This window comes from Engraulis encrasicolus, chromosome 23 (assembly GCF_034702125.1).
Source record: "Engraulis encrasicolus isolate BLACKSEA-1 chromosome 23, IST_EnEncr_1.0, whole genome shotgun sequence".
In the NCBI taxonomy this organism is placed as follows: Eukaryota; Metazoa; Chordata; class Actinopteri; order Clupeiformes; family Engraulidae; genus Engraulis; species Engraulis encrasicolus.
Genome location: NC_085879.1, coordinates 16,077,997 through 16,099,175, shown reverse-complemented (window position 1 = coordinate 16,099,175; position 21,179 = coordinate 16,077,997). Strand labels below are relative to the sequence as shown.

The 21,179-nt window shown below is 40.5% G+C and overlaps 3 protein-coding genes across 4 annotated transcripts; all 3 read right to left on the bottom strand.

Annotated features, from left to right (window-relative positions):
• Positions 1 to 1,432: 1,432 nt before the first annotated feature.
• On the bottom strand, positions 1,433 to 3,616 carry LOC134440566 (C-X-C motif chemokine 11-1-like). Its single transcript, XM_063190685.1, has 4 exons — positions 3,523 to 3,616; positions 3,142 to 3,262; positions 2,915 to 2,992; positions 1,433 to 2,405 (listed from the first exon to the last, which is right to left on the bottom strand). The coding sequence occupies exons 1-4, from the start codon at positions 3,578 to 3,580 to the stop codon at positions 2,354 to 2,356; spliced, it is 309 nt and encodes a 102-aa protein (XP_063046755.1). The 5' UTR covers positions 3,581 to 3,616; the 3' UTR covers positions 1,433 to 2,353.
• A 2,586-nt stretch (positions 3,617 to 6,202) lies between these two features.
• On the bottom strand, positions 6,203 to 7,839 carry LOC134440565 (alveolar macrophage chemotactic factor-like). The gene is made up of 4 exons (XM_063190684.1): positions 7,658 to 7,839; positions 7,243 to 7,360; positions 7,046 to 7,129; positions 6,203 to 6,822 (listed from the first exon to the last, which is right to left on the bottom strand). Exons 1-4 carry the CDS (start codon positions 7,713 to 7,715, stop codon positions 6,771 to 6,773), a joined length of 312 nt encoding a protein of 103 aa, XP_063046754.1. The 5' UTR covers positions 7,716 to 7,839; the 3' UTR covers positions 6,203 to 6,770.
• Positions 7,840 to 14,385: 6,546 nt separating this feature from the next.
• LOC134439634 (uncharacterized) lies at positions 14,386 to 19,867 on the bottom strand. 2 transcript variants are annotated; one of them, XM_063189537.1, is made up of 4 exons: positions 19,590 to 19,867; positions 16,401 to 16,481; positions 14,984 to 15,952; positions 14,757 to 14,892 (listed from the first exon to the last, which is right to left on the bottom strand). In XM_063189537.1, the coding sequence occupies exons 1-4, from the start codon at positions 19,824 to 19,826 to the stop codon at positions 14,866 to 14,868; spliced, it is 1,314 nt and encodes a 437-aa protein (XP_063045607.1). In that variant the 5' UTR covers positions 19,827 to 19,867; the 3' UTR covers positions 14,757 to 14,865. The 2 variants fall into 2 exon arrangements, with proteins under 2 accessions (XP_063045606.1, XP_063045607.1); XM_063189536.1 differs by having other exon boundaries at positions 14,386 to 15,952.
• Between the last annotated feature and the right edge of the window lie 1,312 nt (positions 19,868 to 21,179).

Below are 21,179 nucleotides of genomic sequence, written 5' to 3'. Positions count from 1 at the left end.
AGGTTGCTGATTTTAACCCATTAAGACCTAATGAGTCTAAACATTTGAACTGAATTGTTGATGCTGGTAAGGGTAAATTAGCCTGGTCCTGACCATCCCATAATACTACCAAGTTTCTTGGTGGAAGTACGTAGGATGGTGCGCGAGGCTAAGGGTAAATATGCATAAATGCTGCAGCTGGTTGTAGCCTCTTACTGCAGATGGGCCTGTTGACAGGCCTATTCACTCTCGCTGAATATTGAATATACTACACCATAACAACCACAGGCGGAACAATTATTCACGGGGCCCCAGGGCAAAACACTGATATTGCCCCCCATACGGTCTTCCAAAGTCATAATGGGGCCCCTCACCACCAATACGGGAGGGACCTGGGCCCATGGGCAAGAGCCCTGCTTGCCCCTCCTATAGCTCCGCCCCTGATAACAACATTGATATGACGATGCAGAGAAATGATTACTTGGTCATTAACAACTTGGTGACAATAAGGTTTTAACAGAGGCTCTGCACTAAGGAGTTAAAGGTTGTGTTGCTCTGACTCTGTTCCTGTTCTTTATGGGTTGAGCAATATCAATAGAGGTGCATTAATGACTATGAAGGCCCTGTCCCCCCAGACATTATTTATTTTGCAGAAGTGGGATATCCTCACAAATCGCAGCCTGTGTACGTGACACTGCTTCAGGTCATATGCGCACCAAGCCCTGCTTTGCCAGTCAGGTTTTTACATTATTTCATTACATTAAATAAATGGCATTTGGCAGACACTTTTTAAGCATAGCAACTTAAAATCGAGAACATAATCATAACCAACCTCACTAGCAGATACAAAGTGCATGGGAAATATACAGAACAAGTGCAGATGTTAAATAGGGCTATTTTTTAAAAGTACAGGTTTAAGTAGAATACACACATGTACAAATCATGCCTTAGTCAAGTCCGGGTCTGGGGCAGCTGAAGCATTAGTGCAGTACGTCACAAAAGAGAAGAGTCTTTACTTGCTTCTTGAAGGTTGAGAGGGCTGTGCCTAGTCTTACTGCCTGTTCCACCACTGAGGAGCAATGACAGAGAACAGTCTTGTTCTCAAGAAAGTTTAACTTGACCTTGACCTTGACCTTGACCGAGATCGCTTACTGATCTGACCTCTGATCTGACCCCTGATCTGACCTTACTGATCTCAGGACCGCATGCGGCAGGGCCAGACCAGAGCCATTCCTGCGGTGGTTTTGTAGGCAAGGGTCAAGCCCTTGTGCTTGATCAGGGCAGTGAGCGGTAGCCAGTGCAACTTGATGAATAGAATACATTTGATTGAGTTATTGTCAGGTGTTTGTGAGGTGTTTTAATGTCCGGTGTGTATGTATAGGCCTACACATGTGTTCATTTTAAAAAATGAAATGTGAATTAATTATAAATATGAGCCATCATAACACACCCAATAGCTTGAAAGATTTATTATAAAAAATAAAACAAATATAAGATTTAGCAACATCATGATTAGATGAATTCTGTAGACAATAGCTTACATGGGTTATATGACAGGAAACAAGCAGTTAGTTATTATTTATCTCTGCCAAGGGACTCCGGACGCGTTAACATCGTTTAAAGGTACACTGTGCAGGAAATGGTCAAAAAACGTACTGCAACTACGCTGATCATTGAAACTGGGCTGCCTATTGTCAAATTTGATCTTTACATGAAAGTGAATAAATAAACAAATATTTTCTAGTATGGTCCAAGTAGAGTAATTTTTGCAGCTAAAAATGGCTATTTTTAGAAATTCAAAATGGCGGACCATGGAGAAGATCCCCTTTTTCATGTATGAAAAGTGCAATTTTTCCAGTCATAATGAATACTTAGAATTTGATGGTGGTGGAAAGTATTCATGAAAAAGGTAACATTAGTGAATGGGCAGCATGAATTCTGGAAATAAGCAACTAAAAATCTCACACAGTGTCCCTTTAAACTCTGAAATGGAAATGCTGATTAATGTGCATTCATGTCCCTTTAAAGCAAATTCAAAAATACATTTATGGTGGCTAGCTGATGTGCAGACTAAGGGGCAAGGAGCGCCCTAATTAGACTTTGTGTCTGATGAGGATCTACTTAGCACAATCTGCCACTTTTACATCTTTAAGCATTGCACTGGAAATTACAATTACACAGTAACAATACAGTGTTAGTTCAACAAAATTCAACATCTTAGAGTATTTGGTCCCAAATTACTCCATAAGAGTTGAATTACTGCATTTTTACAGTGAAATGTCCTTTTTACATAATTGCAAATAGTTCACGGTAACTGGCTGATATCTGCACCTCAGGGGTGGAGGGGTGGCCTTATTGAGGCTTTGTGGTTGCCTCAAACATCACTGGGGCTGATGGTTGTCAGTTGATCTGCTGAATTTTTCTTCCTGTGTCACAGTCATTGGGGGGAAAAAAAACTTGATAAATGCTCACACTCAACTTCCATTTATATATCTAAAGTGGGGTGTTTATCATGAGAGTAAACATCATCTAATAGATAAGCTAATAGATAGATGTATTATACTACAATATATTATACAATCACAATATGGTGGCATCACCAACCGCGGGCGCCAGGTATCCCTCCAGGAGCTTCTGAGCTTCTTAGTAACTATGACAAGGTTTTACTCATAGTTAATATTTTTCTCATTTTCAATATGAGATTCTTTTTTTAGAACCTTTATCAGTAACAAAAAGCAAACAATCCTTCAATCATAGTGTGATTTTAGAACAATGTCAAATTACTGGTAGAGGATTTTTAACAAACATAGCTCTCGGGTAGCACTCGGTAGCCCTCGGGTAGCCCTTAGTGGCCCTCAGACCCAGAAAGGTTGGGGACCCTAGGTTAATGTCCCATAAAATTATTATTAATATACTATTTAAATGTAATACTCACTCCAATGATCGGACAACCCTCTGGAGTATTTCTTCCTTTGGCTCCATACAGTACTGAAGGCCATTTTTCATGGTCACCCTAAAAACAATAAAAACATTACATTTCACAAAACATTACACTACCACATTAGCAACCCATCAAAATCTACCATAAATACACAGTATTATGCAATCATCATAAAATGTATTATGCAATCATAAAACTGGTACCAATATAAGTCAACTTACACAATCTCCAGTTTGTTACATGAAGGGGAAGGCGGCAGGATCTGGATGTCCAGGATTTGTTTTGGTGGTGCGAGTTTGGGGCGAATTCTGCGACAAGTACATCTCTCGGTCCCGTGGTTGTCTGGACAAGAAAAAAAAAACATTTTAAAAATGTTAGAATTTACATTTTTATCTTCATATGATAATGCTGTTTGGTTCAAGGCTACATCTTTTATTGCTAAAAGCAAAACATCTCATGAATCTCATAAAGACCCTATCTATCTATCTATCTATCTATCTATCTATCTATCTATCTATCTATCTATCTATCTATCTATCTATCTATCTATCTATCTATCTATCTATCTATCTATCTATCTATTGTATGATGAAGGGTCTTACTTTGAGCCAGAGCCAGGGAGGCGATGAGAGAGAGGAGGAGGAGAACTCTGGTGTCCATGCTGTCTTCTGTCTGAAGAGTTTGAAGAGTTTGATGTTTGATCTCTGCCTGCAGACTTCTCTACAGCGTGGTTTTAGAGCTGAGCTTTATACTCAACCTCTGACCACTTTTTTGTCACCGCTGTGTTTTTTCAAAGAGTGAATTTCCTGCATGTCGTGGAAACAGGTTTGTGATGGACAGGGCCGGTTCTAGTCAATTTGGTGCCCTAGGCGAGCACCCCCTTTCCTTTTTGTGCATTTAGAAATTGGCATCTGTAAATATAGCGTCGCACATCTGATCGAGCACAACTGAGCTATTAGGCCTATACATACTGAGTGCTAAAGAATAACCATTGCCAATGCTAAGTTAAACAATACTCAACTCCACTTAACTTATAAGTTACTCCACTTCAATTATAAATCTGAGTGATTTTCAGACGGCCCAAGATATTTGGCGCCCTAGGCAACCACCTTGTCTGCCTGTACCTATCACAGGCCCTGATAATGTAGGGGGCGTTACTTTCTCATCAGGTTTTTTAATAGCAGCCCTTCTTATACTCCTTGACTTTGTCCACTAATGATCCCCACGCAAAGTATTGTTTTATATATATATACTGTATATAGGCTATTTGGGGCTTTGAAGTCTTTCTTTTTTGAGATAGGACAGTGGAGGAGAGACAGGAAGCGAGTTGGGAGAGAGAGACAGGGAAGGATCGGCAAATGATCCGGGCCACAATCAACCCCGGATCGCCGGTGTAGCAGCCCAGTGCCCAGCCATTAGAGCTATTGATGTGCTTTGGAAATGCTGACAAAAGCTGTACATTTCCCCCATGTTTTGCTTTCAATTCTCAACATCTTGTTCAACATTCAACATATGGTGTGATTTGATGAAAAAAAATCAAAGGGTTGCTGTTTATAACCCATTAACACCCAATGGGTCTGAAAATTAATAGAATAATCAATGTTGTTAAGATATATGCATACGAAGATTCTGCAGCCAGTGGTAGCCTCTTAACGCAGATGGGCCCGTCGACGGGCCTAATAACTCTTTGCTGAACACACTCAACTACACCATAATAACCAAAAGTCAAGAGACACCGCACACTGCTTACTTTTCTTAACTTTATTTCTTGGAGCGAACAACGCGTTTCGCCCAATGCGTCATCAGGTTCGCTCTATCAGAGCGAACCTGATGACGCATTGGGCGAAACGCGTTGTTCGCTCCAAGAAATAAAGTTAAGAAAAGTAAGCAGTGTGCGGTGTCTCTTGACTTTTGGTTTATTGATTCACCTCCTCCTGCCTCACACCTGCACCTGCATTGAGGGGCTGTGCACAAGGACTCTCTTGCACTTACACCATAATAACGTTGATATGACAATGCAGAGAGTCTTAAGTAACTGATTACGTAATACTTCGCCATTAACAAGTTGCTACACAGTCTCACCCCAAGTAGTCAATTTTTGACTACTCAATTTTTGACACCCCAAGACTGCAATTTTTGACGTCTTGGGTATTCCTTCCACGTCACATTTTGACTATGTCCTCAAAGGCGGCCCTTGTGGCAGCATAACGTCATTGAGGTTAGGTTTAGGAATAGTTTTAGGGTTAGGCCACATAGTCAAAATGTGACGTGGAAGGAATACCCAAGACGTCACAAATTGCCGTCTGGTCCAAGGTAGTCAGAAATTGACTACTTGGGGTGAGACTGCGTTGCAATTTGGTGACAATAAGGTTATAACAGAGGCTCTGCGCTAAGGAGTTAAAGTGTTTGTTGCTCTGCCTCTGTTCCTGGTCTTTATGTGTTGAGCAACATCAATAGAGGTGCATTAATGATTATGAAGGCCCTGTCCCCCTAGTCATTACAGCACAGCATTGTGTACGTGACACTGCTTCAGGTCATATGCGCACCAAGCCCTGCTTTGCCAGTCAGGTTTTTACATTATTTCATTACATTAAATAAATGGCATTTGGCAGACACTTTTTAAGCATAGCAACTTAAAATCGAGAGCATAATCATAGCCAACCTCACTAGCAGATACAAAGTGCACAGGAATTATACAGAACAAGTGCAGATGTTAAATAGGGCTATTTTTTAAAAGTACATTAGTACAGGGTTATGTAGCGTACACACACGTACAAATCATGCCATAGTCAAGTCCGGGTCTGGGGCAGCTGAAGCATTAGTGCAGTACGTCACGAAAGAGAAAAGTCTTTACTTGCTTCTTGAAGGTTGAGAGAGCTGTGCCTAGTCTTGCTGCCTGTGGGAGATTTTTCCACCACTGAGGAACAATGACAGAGAACAGTTTTGTTCTCAATAAAGTTTACCTTTACCTTTACCTTGACCTTGACTGGGATTACTTAGAGCGAGCATGCAGCAGGGCCAGACCGCATGCGGCAGGGCCACACCAGAGCCATTCCTGCGGTGGTTTTGTAGGCAAGGGTCAAGCCCTTGTGCTTGATCAGGGCAGTGAGCGGTAGCCAGTGCAACTCAATGAATACAATACATCTGATTGAGTTATTGTTAGGTGTTAGTGAGGAGTTTTAATGTCCGTTCATTCTTTCAGGTGTGTATGTGTGTGTTCATTTTAAAAAATTAAATGTGAATAAATGTGACCCATCATAACACGTCCAATAATAGCTTGAAAGTTTTATTTATAAAAAAAAATAACACATGTGAACAAATAAGATTTTGCAACATCATGATTTGATACATTCTCTGGACAATAGCTTACATGCAGGTTATATGGCAGGAAACAAGCAATAAGTTATTATTTATCTCTGCCAAGGGACTACTTTGCCAACTCTGGACACGTTTATATCATTTAAAAGCTGATTAATGTGCATTCATGTCCCTTTTGAGCAAATTCAAAAATACATTTATGGTGTCTGGCTGATGTGCAGACTGAAGGGCAAGGAGCGGCCTAATCAGACTTTGTGTCTGACGAGAGTTTACTTCGCAAAATCTGCCACTTTTACATCTTTAAGCAAGGTACTGGAAATTAGCCTACAATTGCACAGTAAAAATGCAGTTTTGTTTCAGCACAATTGAACATCTTCTAGAGTGTATTTAGTCCCAGAGTAGGTGTTAAATTAACACCACATTTTTACAATGTAATGCCATTTTTACAAGATTGAAAATACATTCACGGTAACTGGCTGATGTCTGCACCTCAGGGGTTTAGGGGTGGCGTTATTGAGGCTTTGTGGCCGCCTCAAACATCGCTGGGGCTGATGGTTGTCAGTTGAGCTGCTGACTTGTTCTTCCTGTGTCACAGTTGTTGGGGGGAAAAACTTCATAAATGCTCACATTCAACTTACATGTCTAAAGTGGGGGGTATATCGTGAGAGTAAACATTATCGAATAGACAGTATGCTACAATAACATATGCTACAATCACCATATGGTATTATGATTGTCATTCAAGGGGAATGTCCCATAAAATTAGTAGGCCTATGCTAAATATGCTGAAATTTAATACACACTTACATTTCAAGGAAGGCTCTGATAATATTCTGGAGTTTTTCAGAATTTGGATCCATACAGTACTGAAAGCCATTTTTAATTGTCACCCTAAAAACAATAAGACAATAACAATAAACAACAAATAAAAAATCCACCATAAATGTTAAGTATTATGCAATCACCAACAACGATGAAACTGGCACCAATGAAAGGCAACTTACACAATCTCCAGTTTGTCACATGAAGGGGAAGGCGGCAGGATCTGGATGTCCTGGATTTGTTTTGGTTTTTCGAGTTTGTTGCGAATTCTGCGACAAGTACATCTCTGGGTTGGGTGCTCTAGACAAAAAAAAAGTTAGTGTTTATTTTCATATTTTTACATACATTTTTATCTTCATATGATAACGTATGTTTGGTTCAAAAGCATATCTATCTATCTTCATATGTTTGGTTCAAGTACAGAGCTATGTATCTACCTATCTATCTATCTATCTATCTACCTATCTATCTATCTATCTATCTATCTATCTATCTATCTATCTATCTATCTATCTATCTATCTATCTATCTATCTATCTATCTATCTATCTATCTATCTATCTATCTATCTATCTACTGTATGATGAAGGGTCTTACTTTGAGCCAGAGCCAGGTAGACGGTGAGAGAGAGGAGGAGGAGAATTCTGGTGTCCATGCTGTCTTCTGTCTGAAGAGTTTGAAGAGTTTGATGTTTGATCTCTGTCTGCAGCTGTATCTGTATCGTGGTTTTAGAGCTGAGCTTTATACTCAACCTCTGCCCACTTTTTTCTCACCTTGTCTTGCTCTGTGGTCTTTCAAAGAGTGAATTTCCTGCATGTCGTGGAAACAGGTTTGATGGAGGGGGCGTTACTTTCTCATCAGGTTTTTAAATACCGCTTCGTCATTTTTGAGATTGAAACTTTTGTTGAACAAAAAAAGGACAGCAAGAAAAATCAATAAAAAGAGCACCACACTGACTCCACATAATCAGCAGGAGAGGTCTGATTACAGTAATATTGATAACACAAATGGCAAGGGCCCGCTTCTCCAAACTGGACAAGCGGGCCCTTGGCCAAAATAAACAAAGTTTAACTTTAGTCTATATGTATGCACCCTGGGCCGGCGTTAAATGAGGCTAGGCACTGTATGAATGACTCAGAAGGCGTTGGCCCCTGTTATAGATTTGCTATTACCAGAATGACAATGATTAAGCTGCAATGCATTTCTAAGGATTTTGTGTAATGTTGTGGTATAGTGTAGTGGTAGTCTTTTCAATGGCTATTACAATATTCCGCTGGCAAAATATTGCACATTACGAGGCTACGCAGAAAGGACTATTACATGGTTGTGGTGGTGGGTCCAATCAGGGCCGCTGACAGCTTTGGTTGGGCCCAGGACAAAGTCCTCTCAAAGGGCGCCCCCACCCAATACATTCAATATGAGGAACCAATTATGAGCCCCCTATTTCCCTGGGTACGGGACAACTGACCCCTTTGTCCCACCTTGTCAGCTTCCCTGGATCCAATAATTGAATCTTTGGTAAGTGTCATGCAGGGCGAGGAGAGGAGAGAGCAGAGAGGAGAGAGGGGAGCGCTGACCAGTCACCCCTCCCTACACCTGTCATCAAGAATGGATTAAGCAATCAAGTGCCCCAGGGGGAAAAATCATCCTGAACCCTGGTCCAAACGAGGGGTCCAAAAGGGGGTGCCAACAGAAAAACGTTTGGGAATAACTGCGCTAGGCCATGATGACTACCCACCTGTGTGCAGAGAGGATTCTTGAAAATGATCAAACATATGACCGCCCTACACCACTGGTTGACGGGATTAGTAATATGTATTTGTGTTGAGTACAATATACGTAAGGGATTATGTAAAACACATGTAGCATGATTGGCAAAAACAATGATATTTAAATCTCAGAGCATACAACAATATTAATCACACCCTATATGGTTCATGAGGCTATAGAAAATATATGAGCACTTCAGATACAGTGTTTTTGTAGCCTACATAAACTGTTGAATGGGAAAGAGTGTGGTGTGAAAAGTGGAGATTAGGTTTTTTTAAAAAAAGTTTTTTTTACAATACGTACACCAAGCTCACGCTTTCATCCAAAGTCACTTGATGTTATTTAGGTAGAGAGTATTGGTTACAGTCCTTGGAGCTGTGGGGTACCTTGCTCAAGGGCACATCATGTATGGGTGAGGGTACAGGAGTGGGCCCCAAATCATTAGGCCACAGTTGCCCCACTGCCTCACTATGAATAATCCTCCTGAAGCTACAGTCCTCAAACCTGCCAGTGTGGGGGAACCCCTAAAGATACTCTGAACCTATATGTGACAAATTGACTCTTAGAAGATACAATTAAAAAAATTAAATAGATAAATGACCCCCAACCCCCACCCCCTCTGTAGAGCCCCCGTCGAGGGGTTTTTCCACAGGGGCAAACTGAAGAAGCATCGAGGAACTTTTTTTTTTTTTTTTACACTGTACAGTGGCAACCGAAAGTCCTCTGAGCAACTCTGAAGTTTTTATAATGTATCTGACCACAGCGAAGGGAATACAGCGTCAACTCCCATGCTTTGCTAATCAAAAGGATGCTGATATTCATCGTTCATTTAAAACATGTTGTTGGGGTTATCGTTTACTGCACTACACTTAAAGCCTACTCATGTCACGTGTATGTGGATCTAGATCAGTCTAATAATGGTAATTGATGAGGGGATGCGACACCAAAGTCACTCGGGGAGTTTCCGTTACACTTTATCATGCAAACGCTGTTCTGGAGACAACTTAGTGGTTTTAACACCTCTTGTCATTGTATGTGTCTGCATCTTTTGCTTGTTTCCTGTGACTTTTTGACAGAGGAAATGCAGACAAAAGAGCAGAGGTGAGGCCAGCATTACACATGGAAAATAGCCTACCAAGGTTTGGTTTAATGGGTGGTCGAAAGGGTAGTGGTTGGTTTGTTCCCCAAATATGTAACCACGTGAGATTTTTTGAGGGGTGGCATTGGAAATTTGACTTCATACCTCATGTTGCTTAATGTTTAGAGTGTGACATCACCGGAGTGAAGGGATTGTTGATTAAAAGAAGATGAAATAAGAAGAATGGTGAGATTTAATGTGGAATCGTGGATATAATGTAGACTAGAAGTTGTCCCAGTCATGACAATATGTTTTCTACATTGTCTTCTGTAAAATAATGGTAACAGCCCTTGCAGTCAGGCCCGTTGGCAAAGGGGTATATTGTCCCGGGCCGAGGGAGATAGGGGGCCCAGAATTGGGTCTACATTACAGTGTATGTATTGGGTAGGGGGCCCTTTCAAATAACTTTGTCTAATGTAATAAACATTAATTACAATAGGCCTAATAGTAATAACAGCCTAGCCGATGCCACATGAATACCAATTCGAAACATGGCAAAATGTAATGTGTCTTGCCAACTTTATATTTAATACGGCAATAACTATCTTTAGTTCTAATTATTTTATTGACATTTACTATATTTGATATGCATAACAGTTTCTGTGTCATGTCGGATAGTTTATCATCATAGTATTGTTTTATGTTGGTGTTAGTCCATTAACAACACCAATCAGATTGAAACTATGTGGCATAGCAAGAGGGAAAGCCCCAGAGGGTAAAGTGAAATGCTGTAGGCTAATGTACAGAGAGTCTTGTAGTGTTGTAATAGTGTTAACCTGTCAACACACCCTAACACCCTGTTGCTCAGTGACACAACACTGTGATGTTTTGGAGAAGAAAGTGGTAAGATTTGATGAATTTATTAACAGCAAATATACAATAAGCAATATTTTAATTTACTGGCCTTTGGTTGTATTACACACACAGGGAAGAAAAATAGTGGTGACACCTCAAAATGAAAGTGAAATCTTCCTCTCAAACACTTAAACAGAAAAACACCCCTCACACATTCTCATATCTCAAGTGAATGATCAAATGTGGTTTACCAAAGGCTGATGCATTATTGGGTCAGCAAGACACCTAATGCAGAATTACAGTTACAGTTACAGTTTTAGCTTTGCATCCATGTTCAACACAGTGTGCCGACAGGACTACACGATTACAATGACATTACTGAGAGTCTTAGATTAAGACTTGGCCATTATCATGTTGGCAATGACAAGCTTATAATACATGTCCTGCATGAAAGGGTTAAATGGGTTATTAAGGGCACCAGGTAGGGTCCTGTGGTTTGGCTTCCTCTTGCTGTTCAAAGGAAAAACACTGAGGGGTCTTTGTCTGGTTTCGCTTAGCGGTTCGAACGGAAGATAGGGGCTTTTTTTCTCTATCAGTTATCACTCTGTGGCCCATGCACTCACTCTTTGTCACCACCAAAAACACTCAAACTCACATATCACCCACTTACTGGCACAGCAGAGTTGGAGAGACAAGACAGCTATACAGCTGTATAAAACCATACAGCATAATCCATAATAGAGTACAGAAAAATATTATATTCATATTATTATTAAAATATCACTACTGTTTTAATTCTCTTTAACATCTTGTTGTTGGGTGGGAGGCGTTGGCATGCGTATGATGAGGCTAGGGGGTCGTTGGCATACTTATAATTACTTGTTGGTCAGGAGGGCCTACTGGTAGTGTATGTACTGTGCTGTATGCCTATGTATGTATACAGTATTTACTATGCACGTGTGTACATTTGTGTAGGCTATCTGTACAGTATGCATCTATCTATGTGTTAGTGTCTGTCTGTGTTGCCATATTCTGCTGTGGTAGCCTATCAAACAAAATATCATCTTGGGATGTGTAACAATAAAATAGGTCCATTCTAGTATAATGGAGTCATTTCTGGGAGATAATTTGCTATTTTGCAATATGCCATCAGTGTACAATAGACAATAGTCATATGTCAGTGAGTGGACAATTGACTCTCTAGCAATCCTTGTATCAAAAAAGTGAAAATATTCCAAATTCACATTTTTTACATGTTTACATCGAAGAGAGATCAGAGATTTAAAAAGATAAATATTAGTGACTCTTAAGAAGAATAATATAGAGCCCAAATGGTAAAACAAACTCAAGCTGCCAATGTGACGCATGGAGTGCGTTACAATATGCGGCCTTGCCTCCTCCACTTGTGCTTGTTTCCTCGCCCCGACTCCTGGCCCCTCCTCCGTGGAGAAAACGATTAAGTTTCCCAGCTGTCAGCCTAGCCACAACTTTTGAGGGACTGTTTTTCATTCACCATCCCAATTGCAAATGAGAAAAAGAGTTTACAATTGAGCTTTTGCAAGATATTGAAATAGAATGCTGTTGTCAGTGATGTCATCATGACATATTACTTCCTGGTACGAGGAAACAAGCACAAGTGGAGGAGGCAAGGCCGCATATTGTAACGTTCTACCTCTATGTGTCTAGGCCTCTCGGATCTCGGTTTGTGAAACCTATTACAAAAATCAGACAGTGCCCCCTTTTGGTCGTGAGCACCAATTACATCGACAGTGCTCTTCACATCATTGCAGGCTTCACACCTGCGTATCTGTAAAGTGCAGTCAAAAGTTCAATATTAGTATTGTCTTTGTGATTCCAACTGAACAGAGATGACCAGTGATGCTATTTAAGGAAGATGCCTTCAATAAATTAACAGGGCTGATAGTATTCAGGCTCCATGCCTGATTTAAGGCTTGGCAGAGTTTGCAAAAATCAAAACATTGATAATAATTAGTCATGACAGATGACAAGACAGATTAGTCAATAAGTGTTACTGGTTCAGAGTTTTCTTCTACTATCAGGCTTGAATAATGGTCCTACACAGGCTATTAAATGTCTACGTCTAGTCTACGCCTACGTTACGTCACTATGCAGTATCTTGTCGTCGTCAGAGCAGGGGAAAAAGTTCAGGCTCAGGATTTTTTTTCACGATCACCCCTGCATTAAGATTTCTGTTCAAATAGTTTCGTTGTATTTACCGTAATATACAATATGGTAGGGCTGCACGATTATGGAAAAAAATCATAATCAGGATTATTTTGGTGAAAATCGTAATCACGATTATTAATCACAAATATTGAATTTCGCAGACTTTTTAGAAAATTACAACAAGATGAAATATAACCAAGAATGAATTATATACGGGATGAGCAAAATAAAATGGATTGTAATAATTATTTAAAGGCAATAGCATGAAACTTAGGTGGACAGATTTCTGGCCAGAAACACCAGCCTGTCAATATGTTCTGGCTTCAAGGACGCTCTCAAAGGTAGGTCACTATTGCCACGATTAAAATTTCGACTTCGATTTCACTAATTTATCACGATTTTCGATTATTTTCGATTAATTGTGCAGCCCTACAATATGGTGACTTAACTTTTGTTACACCTGAAAACACACACACACACGCACGCACAGACAGACACACAATGATATGCTACATTATATTTCATGTCCAAGTCAGTCTGACCATGGGCCTATACCACAAAGCTGGTTCAGGAGTAAACCAGGTTAAGAGGTAAATCATCTCTCTCTCTCTCACATTCACTTCTCTCTCTGTCTCTCTCTCCTTCTTGTCTGTAGGTACCATCCTACACCATTGCTGACAGGCAGGCCTCAGAAGGGGGCAGAGAAAACCCTCCAAAAGCACAATAACTGTACTGAGCAGAAATGTGAGCTTTGTCTCTCTCTGTTTGAAAAAAATGAGAAACTGACAACGAAATGAGGGAACAAATTACAGAACAACAGAACAAACAAAAGGGCAAATTAGTAAATTATGGAAGGAAGGATCAGAGGAAAATTAGAATAACCTGCAGTGAGGCCCCCAAAGTCCCACAAAAAAAGATCCGGTCAAATGGATTGACAGCAAATTGAACGGGAATTTCAGAGGTAATGATGCAACCAGGCATGGGCAAACATCGGAGCCGTTGGCCAGGATAATGGTTTGAGGAAACCGTAGAGACAACAGGTCTAATTGAGAATGAGAAAGACAACTGGCTTGGAGCGAGTCTAGATGAATTATTGACTCTGACACAATCCTGGAAATTAAGTGTCCTATGCAGAGAAGACTCCAGGCACACAGACACAACAGCAGTCTGGTGCAAATGATAGTCAAACACATGTGATGAGAGATGCATCAGTGGTTCTTATGTTCTTTGAGGTGTTTTCTACTGTCAAGTACAACTTGCAATGCACTGTGCACAAAAACAACAAAGCAAATTCCTAGTGTAGTCCCACAGAGCAGATCATTTTGAATGTACCGCACAACAGGGTCTGGGCAGAAGAGAAAATCTCACAACTGAGGAAGGTTGCAATCGCTACCAGGATCAAACATTGGGTAATGAAAGTTTGTGGACTCAAAAATAGTTTTCCTTTGACTTTAATGGCATTTTGCCAAACATACTTGTACATGGAGTTAAAAAAATCAGTGTGTTGAAATAAATGAAATCTACATAGACCTACATATTACATACATTCTACATCTGTACATACCATGAAGATTATTCACAAGTTCTCAACATCTCGTGTAAATAAAACCATTGCATCAATAACGTACTGTACAGTACTCACACTTGAAAGTCAGAGTCAATCTGAGGATTATCAGTTACTAGTTATATTTATACTTATAACTGCTCTTTAAAAATAAAAGTAGACCGTTTGTGTGCTCATCTGTAATATTAGTGTTACTTTTTCAACATGGGTCCTCTCCAATGTCCCACTAGTATTCATCATCATCATCATCATCTTCGTCGTCGTCGTCGTCGTCATCATCATCATCATCATCAAATTCAAAACCCTCACCAATTTCAAATTCCTCATCATCATCTCCATCTGTCACCTTTATCAATGAAGCTTGCAGGTTACACAGGCCTGCACAAATAGTCAAAATGTCATCAACATCTGTTAAACAACCTGAAAATACATTACTCAAAATTTTGAAGCATTTTAACCTTCTTCTTACACGTTCAACATGAATTCTGACAATGGCCAGACGGCGGGTTCTTGTGACTTCATGTTCTGACAGTTGTATACACCCACGTGTAAAGGGAACAGCTAATTTTACTCCTGGAGGAAGATCATCGCCAATTGTGAATCCACGGTCTGTCAAAATCTGATCACCAGAAATCAAATGGGACAGAAATCCACAGTGTTTTGTGATATAAGTGTCACTAGCTCTGCCATCAAACAGTTTTGACACATACATCACAAAACCATTGGGGGCTATGCAATAGAGGACTTTGTAGGTATTGTGATGCTTGTAGTTGCTGTATGATTTTGCTCGTTTCCCAAAGTTCTTCGGTCTTTGAACAAATACTTCAGTGCAATCTATGATGCATGTTGCATTGGGATAATTATCACGAAAACTTGATGGTCTTACTCTTTTCAGAGTGTCTCGAGGGGGCCAAAAAATAAGTTTGTCCCTCATGAAATTGGCAAGTGTTGCTCTCCACATTGCGAACATATCACAGGCTGTAGTCCTGCTGATCCCAAATCGCATGCCCAAATCGGTGAACTTTAAGCCGAGCCGAAGCCTCATTAGGGCCAGTAGTAGCTGATCATGGACTGGTAATTCGAATGTCTTTGACTGTGGAAGAAAGCCTATGATGGTGTTGAAAAGTTGCCAAAAGCTGATGATGTCTAGGCCAGTGTAAACCTTTGACATTTTGTCATCCAAGTCATGCACTGACAGTGATGATGTAGGATATGTTTGTGTGCTTGCATCTTTTGTTGACTTCTTCGAACAATAATCATGATCACTACGCTCTGGCCACGGAGTGCCAACATCACATTGGTGTTGAGGCAGACTATCCTCCAAGCCATGCCCTACTTCGGTGGCAGAATGCGTCACAGGAGGCTCATCACATGGTCTCTCTGTTGGGGGCTGGAGACATCTCCTCTTTGGGGGTGGTCCTCCACATGATGGTGTTTTCTGAGAATGTATACAAGAAGGAACAAAAAGCACCAACAGCTTTAACAGTTAATTACAACGCCACTACCCTACAGAACACTTCAAATTTCACATCACATTACATTACATTACAATTAGCAGATTTAGACTCTAGCATGGAATAATAAGACACAAGTGTTAAAAGGCAATTAAGGTACATAAAAGCAGTGGGTTAAGGAGAGAAAGCATCACAACTAAGAGTCAAGGACTACAGGTAAGAACATTTGTTTTTTAGCCTAAATTAAAAAGTAGTGACAGTTACGTCTGGAGGCAATCGTTCCAAAGCCGAGGTGAGTAGAATTAGTTATTATGTTTATGTGTTATGCAGAGAAGCTCTCTGAAGAGATGAGTATTGACTAGCTTCTTGAAGGTACTTTAACAACATATGGTTAAGGCAATTAAGTTATTTGTTATATACAGGTAAACTTACACTATATTCATATCCCATATTCAATACAGGATATGGGTGTTTCTTCGTTGGTCTGCCATCAGGGAAGTGTACTCCACACACCTAGGGAGGGTGGGAGATAAGATATAAAACTTAATTGTCTGTTACATATGAAACAGAAAATTATCTAATGGCGTGGCTTCAGTCATTCACACAGACATTAGATAAGACTTGGAAAAAAACAGGACAAAACAAGACATGTATGCTGAGACTGGATACAGTGGTGCTCATATGTTTACATACCCCAGCAGAATATACGCTTTCTTGGCGATTTCTCACAAAATATGAAGGATTACACAAAACCTTTTTTTTCTCTCATTGCTAGTGACTGGCTTAAGATATTTATTAGCAATGTTCTGTGTTTACTCTTTCAAAAGCATGATCACAACCCAAACTACCCAAATGACCCTGTTCAAAAGTTTACATACCCTAGTTTCTGATGCTGAATATGGCCCTGTTTAACATCAGGAACCGCTCTAAATTGTTTGTGGTAGTTGTGGATAAGGCTCTTAATGTTCTCAGATGACAAAACAGCACATTCTTCCTGGCAGAATGGTTGTTTCCTAGCCTGGTGAACCAGCGCCACCCGCTGGACGGCAAAATGTTTTGTCTACGGGTGGGTCTGGCCTCGCATAATGATTCAATGAAGCCAGAATGCCAAGAATCTGGCAAACCAATTACAACGCAAAGATGTGTTTTGAATCAAAGTGGGCAGGGTTTTGAGGGAAGGTTGTTCTCATCAACAATCTTCGGATGTATTATGGATCGAGGCCAGACTAAATTAGACATCCACATTTAGTCTGGTTTATCAGGCTAGTTGTTTCCTATAATATTGTTGGGTGTCTTGCTGGAACCTCACATTTGAGGTTTCCCCTGAATGGCTCAATGATGTTGAGATCAGGAGAGTGAGATGGTCGCTCAAAAACTTATTTTCTTTCAAAAACTTTATTCTTTCTGAAGCTAATGACGGGTTGATTTGGCTTTCTGTGTTGAAATATTGTGATGTTGGCATGTCCAAACAATGGACCATGTGCAGTTTCAAGGCTGATGTGTGTCAAGTTTCCTCCAGTATTTTTCACAGGGCAATGTATTCATCATTTTGCGAGTATGGGCCAAAAGTATGGTGCATTTGTAACTCAAATGCCCCCATGACATCAGTGGTCCATGACCATGTTTCACAGAAGGGATGGTGTAAGTTTCATCATAGGCTCCGTTGACTCCAAATGGCACTGTTAACAGTGGCTGAAAAAAGTTCCATATTGATCTAATTTTCCAAATGACTTTGTCACAGGCATTCTGATGCTTCTCACTATGCTATTTGGTGTATCATATGCAAAATAACATGTTTGCATTTTTGTAGTAATGGCTTTCTCCTGGCAACCCCCAACAGCCCATCTTTCTCCAAGTGCCTCTTTGCTGTACAGTTTAAAACATTTTTTCATGTTGTCCTATATTTCACCTGAAGTTATTTTTTGGTTGCCCTATGCCTCCTGAACAATTTCCCTTGCAACAATCATTGCAATGCAATGATTCCCTTGCCCAATGGCTTAATTCCAACCAAACCCCCTCATATTGCATTTCTGAATTGAAATTCCAACAGTGCCAACATGACAATATTTCGACACAGAAAGCCAAATCAACCCGTCATTAGCTTCAGAAAGAATAAAATGAAGGTTTTTGAGTTACCATCTCACTCTCCTGATCTCAACATCATTGAGCCACTCAGGGGAAACCTCAAATGTGAGGTTCCAGCAAGACATCCAAGATATTATAGGAAACAACCATTTTGCCAGGAAGAATGTGCTGTTTTGTCATCTGAGAAAATTAAGAGCCTTATCCACAACTACCACAAACAATTTAGAGCGGTCCTTGATGTTAAACAGGGCCATATTCAGCATCAGAAACTAGGGTATGTAAACTTTTGAACAGGGTCATTTGGGTAGTTTGGGTTGTGATCATGCTTTTGAAAGAATAAACACAGAAGATTGCTAATAAATGTCTTAAGCCAGTCACTAGCAATGAGTGAAAAAAAAAAAGGTTTTGTGTAATCCTTCATATTTTGTGAGAAATCGCAGAGAAAGCGTATATTCTGCTGGGGTATGTAAACATATGAGCACCACTGTAGCTATTGTTCATCTTTTGTTCAGAAGGGGTTACAGACGTGTAATTTTAGGTAAGGGGATGGAGACTCCCAACTGAGATCGCTCCCGGACGTGCGGTCCCAGGTGTTTCTATCACTCCCGGACGTGCGGTCCCACCCGATTATATTTCACGTATTATCATATACTGCCACATACAAGCAATTTAGGGTTAGGGTTAGGGTTAGGGTTAGGGTTAGGTTTAGGGTTAAGGTTAAGGTTAGGGTTAGAAACAAAAAACTAACATCAACAAGATAACTGGCTCCGTCATATGGCGGTGGTACCGATAGTCTGGCTAGTGGGAGCGAGATGAAATGGGAGCGTCCTGAGTTGGGAGCGTCAATCTGGGAATCGTAATTTTAAGTGTGGATGGTGGACATGTTCATACCACTTTTTAGATCAACCTAGAGATATATAGTGCAAAGCATTACTATAAATACAATCTATCTGGGCAATAATAGCCATTGTAATGTCCCCACCAGTTTCCAAGTTAAACCTACAAAGTTATATATTCACTTGCAGTGGCGGGGGGTGGGGGAACTACTCAACACTAACACCAAAGGCAAATAGGGTGGTCTAAGTTAATCTAGGTCTGTGGTCCATCTATTACCCGATTTACGAGATGAAAATAAAATTCGGCTAGGTTATGGACAATTGCTACCAAAACCTAATACCTAGCCTGACTTCTTATTAAATTCAATGTAACCTGGCTAGCCTAACCAAAACTCGGCTAGCATAGCGAGCGAATTAGCCAAGTTGCCATGGTCACATTTCAATTTCAAGAGGCACACGTACACAAATAATCGTAAATAAACACACACCTGTACCATGACACACAGTACAGATAACCATGGGGCTCATGCTCTTCCCACTCCTGAGGAAACTTAATGAAAGAATGTTAAATAATTGTGACTAGCGTTAGCGCTAGCTAGCCAAGTTAAATAATTGTCATCACGCCACCGGTTTATGTTACGTAGACACACTGGCTTACAATACTTAACTACATTAACTACATAGAATTGAAGATACGTACAGTTGAGTATTTATTTGGGGCAAAGTCCTTTCTGTGTATGTTTTTTATCCAGATCTTCCGAATACCATCGTCCACAGCACGGCCAGGGAAGCGGTGTAAACCATAGGGTTTACAACAAGGGCAATCCTCCTTTAGTTGTGGACTGTGTGTCTCGCATACGGACTTTTTCCAAACCTTCAGTTTTTTGGTATTGTTGTGACAGCCGATGACGGCACATGAAGTTCCAGACCCAGACATATTGATATAAAAATGGTGTAGAAGGTACTGACTTCATACGCGTGAATAGCACTGCAGTAATGTCGATCGCTTCCGGTTATTTCATTTTGTTTACACGTTTGTGCGCAATGCTGCGCATGCGCCAAAATGCTGTAGCAAAAAGAGCTGAGATAACAGTCTATTCGGGTACAAACCAGAGAGAGTACTAGAATATTTCTGTACAAACTCCCTGACACTAAACCTCTTGGCAGAAACTCAGCCAGAAATACCACATGACGTATTATAGGCTACGACATATTTGTTATGGTGGGTCAGGGTCTCAATTTATTTCGCTAATTGAAGATTTGGCAAGGTATGATATGAAATGTGCTTTAAAAAGTGTGTCACTGAATGTCTTTATCCACTGTGTTCAGACAATGATTGCATCAACTGAAACAAACCAGTTTTGTTTCCGAAAGTTAGCTGTGTAGTTGGTCACATGAATACAGTATAATCGTTCATGTCACAAAAGCACCCAGATAAGCCTCATGTGCAGGACTGTGCAATGAAATGTAGTTCCGCCGGGAGAGTAGGGCGGCCTCCAGCTGCAAGCCCGAGCATCGCAATTTCCAACGCTGATTTTGATTTTATTGTATAGCTGTTTGCATATCAATTGCACACCAACATATGCAATGTAGGTTGCTACATCAGTAACGTGGACAAAATAAATGAAGGGAAGACGTGCAGTGCGGAGCACATAGCTCTGGGAAACTAGCTATTTTGTTAGCTTGCCAGCTGTTACTTCTTATTTGAATGGCGGTTGACAATGACTTCAGTGTATTACTGCCACCGCTAGACTGGAGTGTGGAACAGCAGCTACCTCTTCTAAGCAAAACTAAAAATTAAATGCGCCTAATTATACCTGTATCTTTCAAGAAAGTAAACAAAAAGGATAAAATATTTACATTGCTTCTTTTTCAAATATTTTTGGACTAAATGTTGTGTCGTTCGCCTCTAGTTGTTCAATCAAAGTCTGTCTCTCGTGCTGCCTGGTAGGCCTATTTCCTGCAGTGTATCAGGGCATGCTCTAGTTTCTAAGCTTTCCATACAAAACTCGCAGTCACCATCACTATCTAGACAACAGCTGTGCCCCTTCTTCAGCCTGGCCAACACCACTTCCTTTTGTCTTGTACCCCCATCTCCAACAATTTTACTGACTTCAGGCTGCATGTTGAAAGATGTCTCAGTGCGCCCACTCTCCCAAAGCTGCTGCCATTTCCCATGAACTCTGGCTTTCATTATGCTTTTGACTTCTGCCTTGCTATTGTGACGGAGGTCATCTTGCACCTGTTCACCCCCCTCGGGGATCGAACCTGCATCCTCGTCAACTACAAC

What these genes read in the sequence shown, in the direction of transcription:
- LOC134440566 (XM_063190685.1), bottom strand. Translation starts at nt 3,580, where the DNA reads ATGGACACCAGAGTTCTCCTCCTCCTCTCTCTCATCGCCTCCCTGGCT. An exon ending in CTCCCTGGCTCTGGCTCAAA is followed by an intron (nt 3,263 to 3,522) that starts GTAAGACCCTTC and finishes TTTCTTGTCCAG; the next exon opens with ACAACCACGGGACCGAGAGA. An exon ending in TGTAACAAACTGGAGATTGT is followed by an intron (nt 2,993 to 3,141) that starts GTAAGTTGACTT and finishes TATTGTTTTTAG; the next exon opens with GGTGACCATGAAAAATGGCC.
- LOC134440565 (XM_063190684.1), bottom strand. Translation starts at nt 7,715, where the DNA reads ATGGACACCAGAATTCTCCTCCTCCTCTCTCTCACCGTCTACCTGGCT. An exon ending in CTACCTGGCTCTGGCTCAAA is followed by an intron (nt 7,361 to 7,657) that starts GTAAGACCCTTC and finishes TTTTTTGTCTAG; the next exon opens with AGCACCCAACCCAGAGATGT. An exon ending in TGTGACAAACTGGAGATTGT is followed by an intron (nt 7,130 to 7,242) that starts GTAAGTTGCCTT and finishes TATTGTTTTTAG; the next exon opens with GGTGACAATTAAAAATGGCT.
- LOC134439634 (XM_063189536.1), bottom strand. Translation starts at nt 19,826, where the DNA reads ATGTCTGGGTCTGGAACTTCATGTGCCGTCATCGGCTGTCACAACAAT. An exon ending in CCCCAAATAAATACTCAACT is followed by an intron (nt 16,482 to 19,589) that starts GTACGTATCTTC and finishes CACCCTCCCTAG; the next exon opens with GTGTGTGGAGTACACTTCCC. An exon ending in ATATGGGATATGAATATAGT is followed by an intron (nt 15,953 to 16,400) that starts GTAAGTTTACCT and finishes ATACATTCTCAG; the next exon opens with AAAACACCATCATGTGGAGG.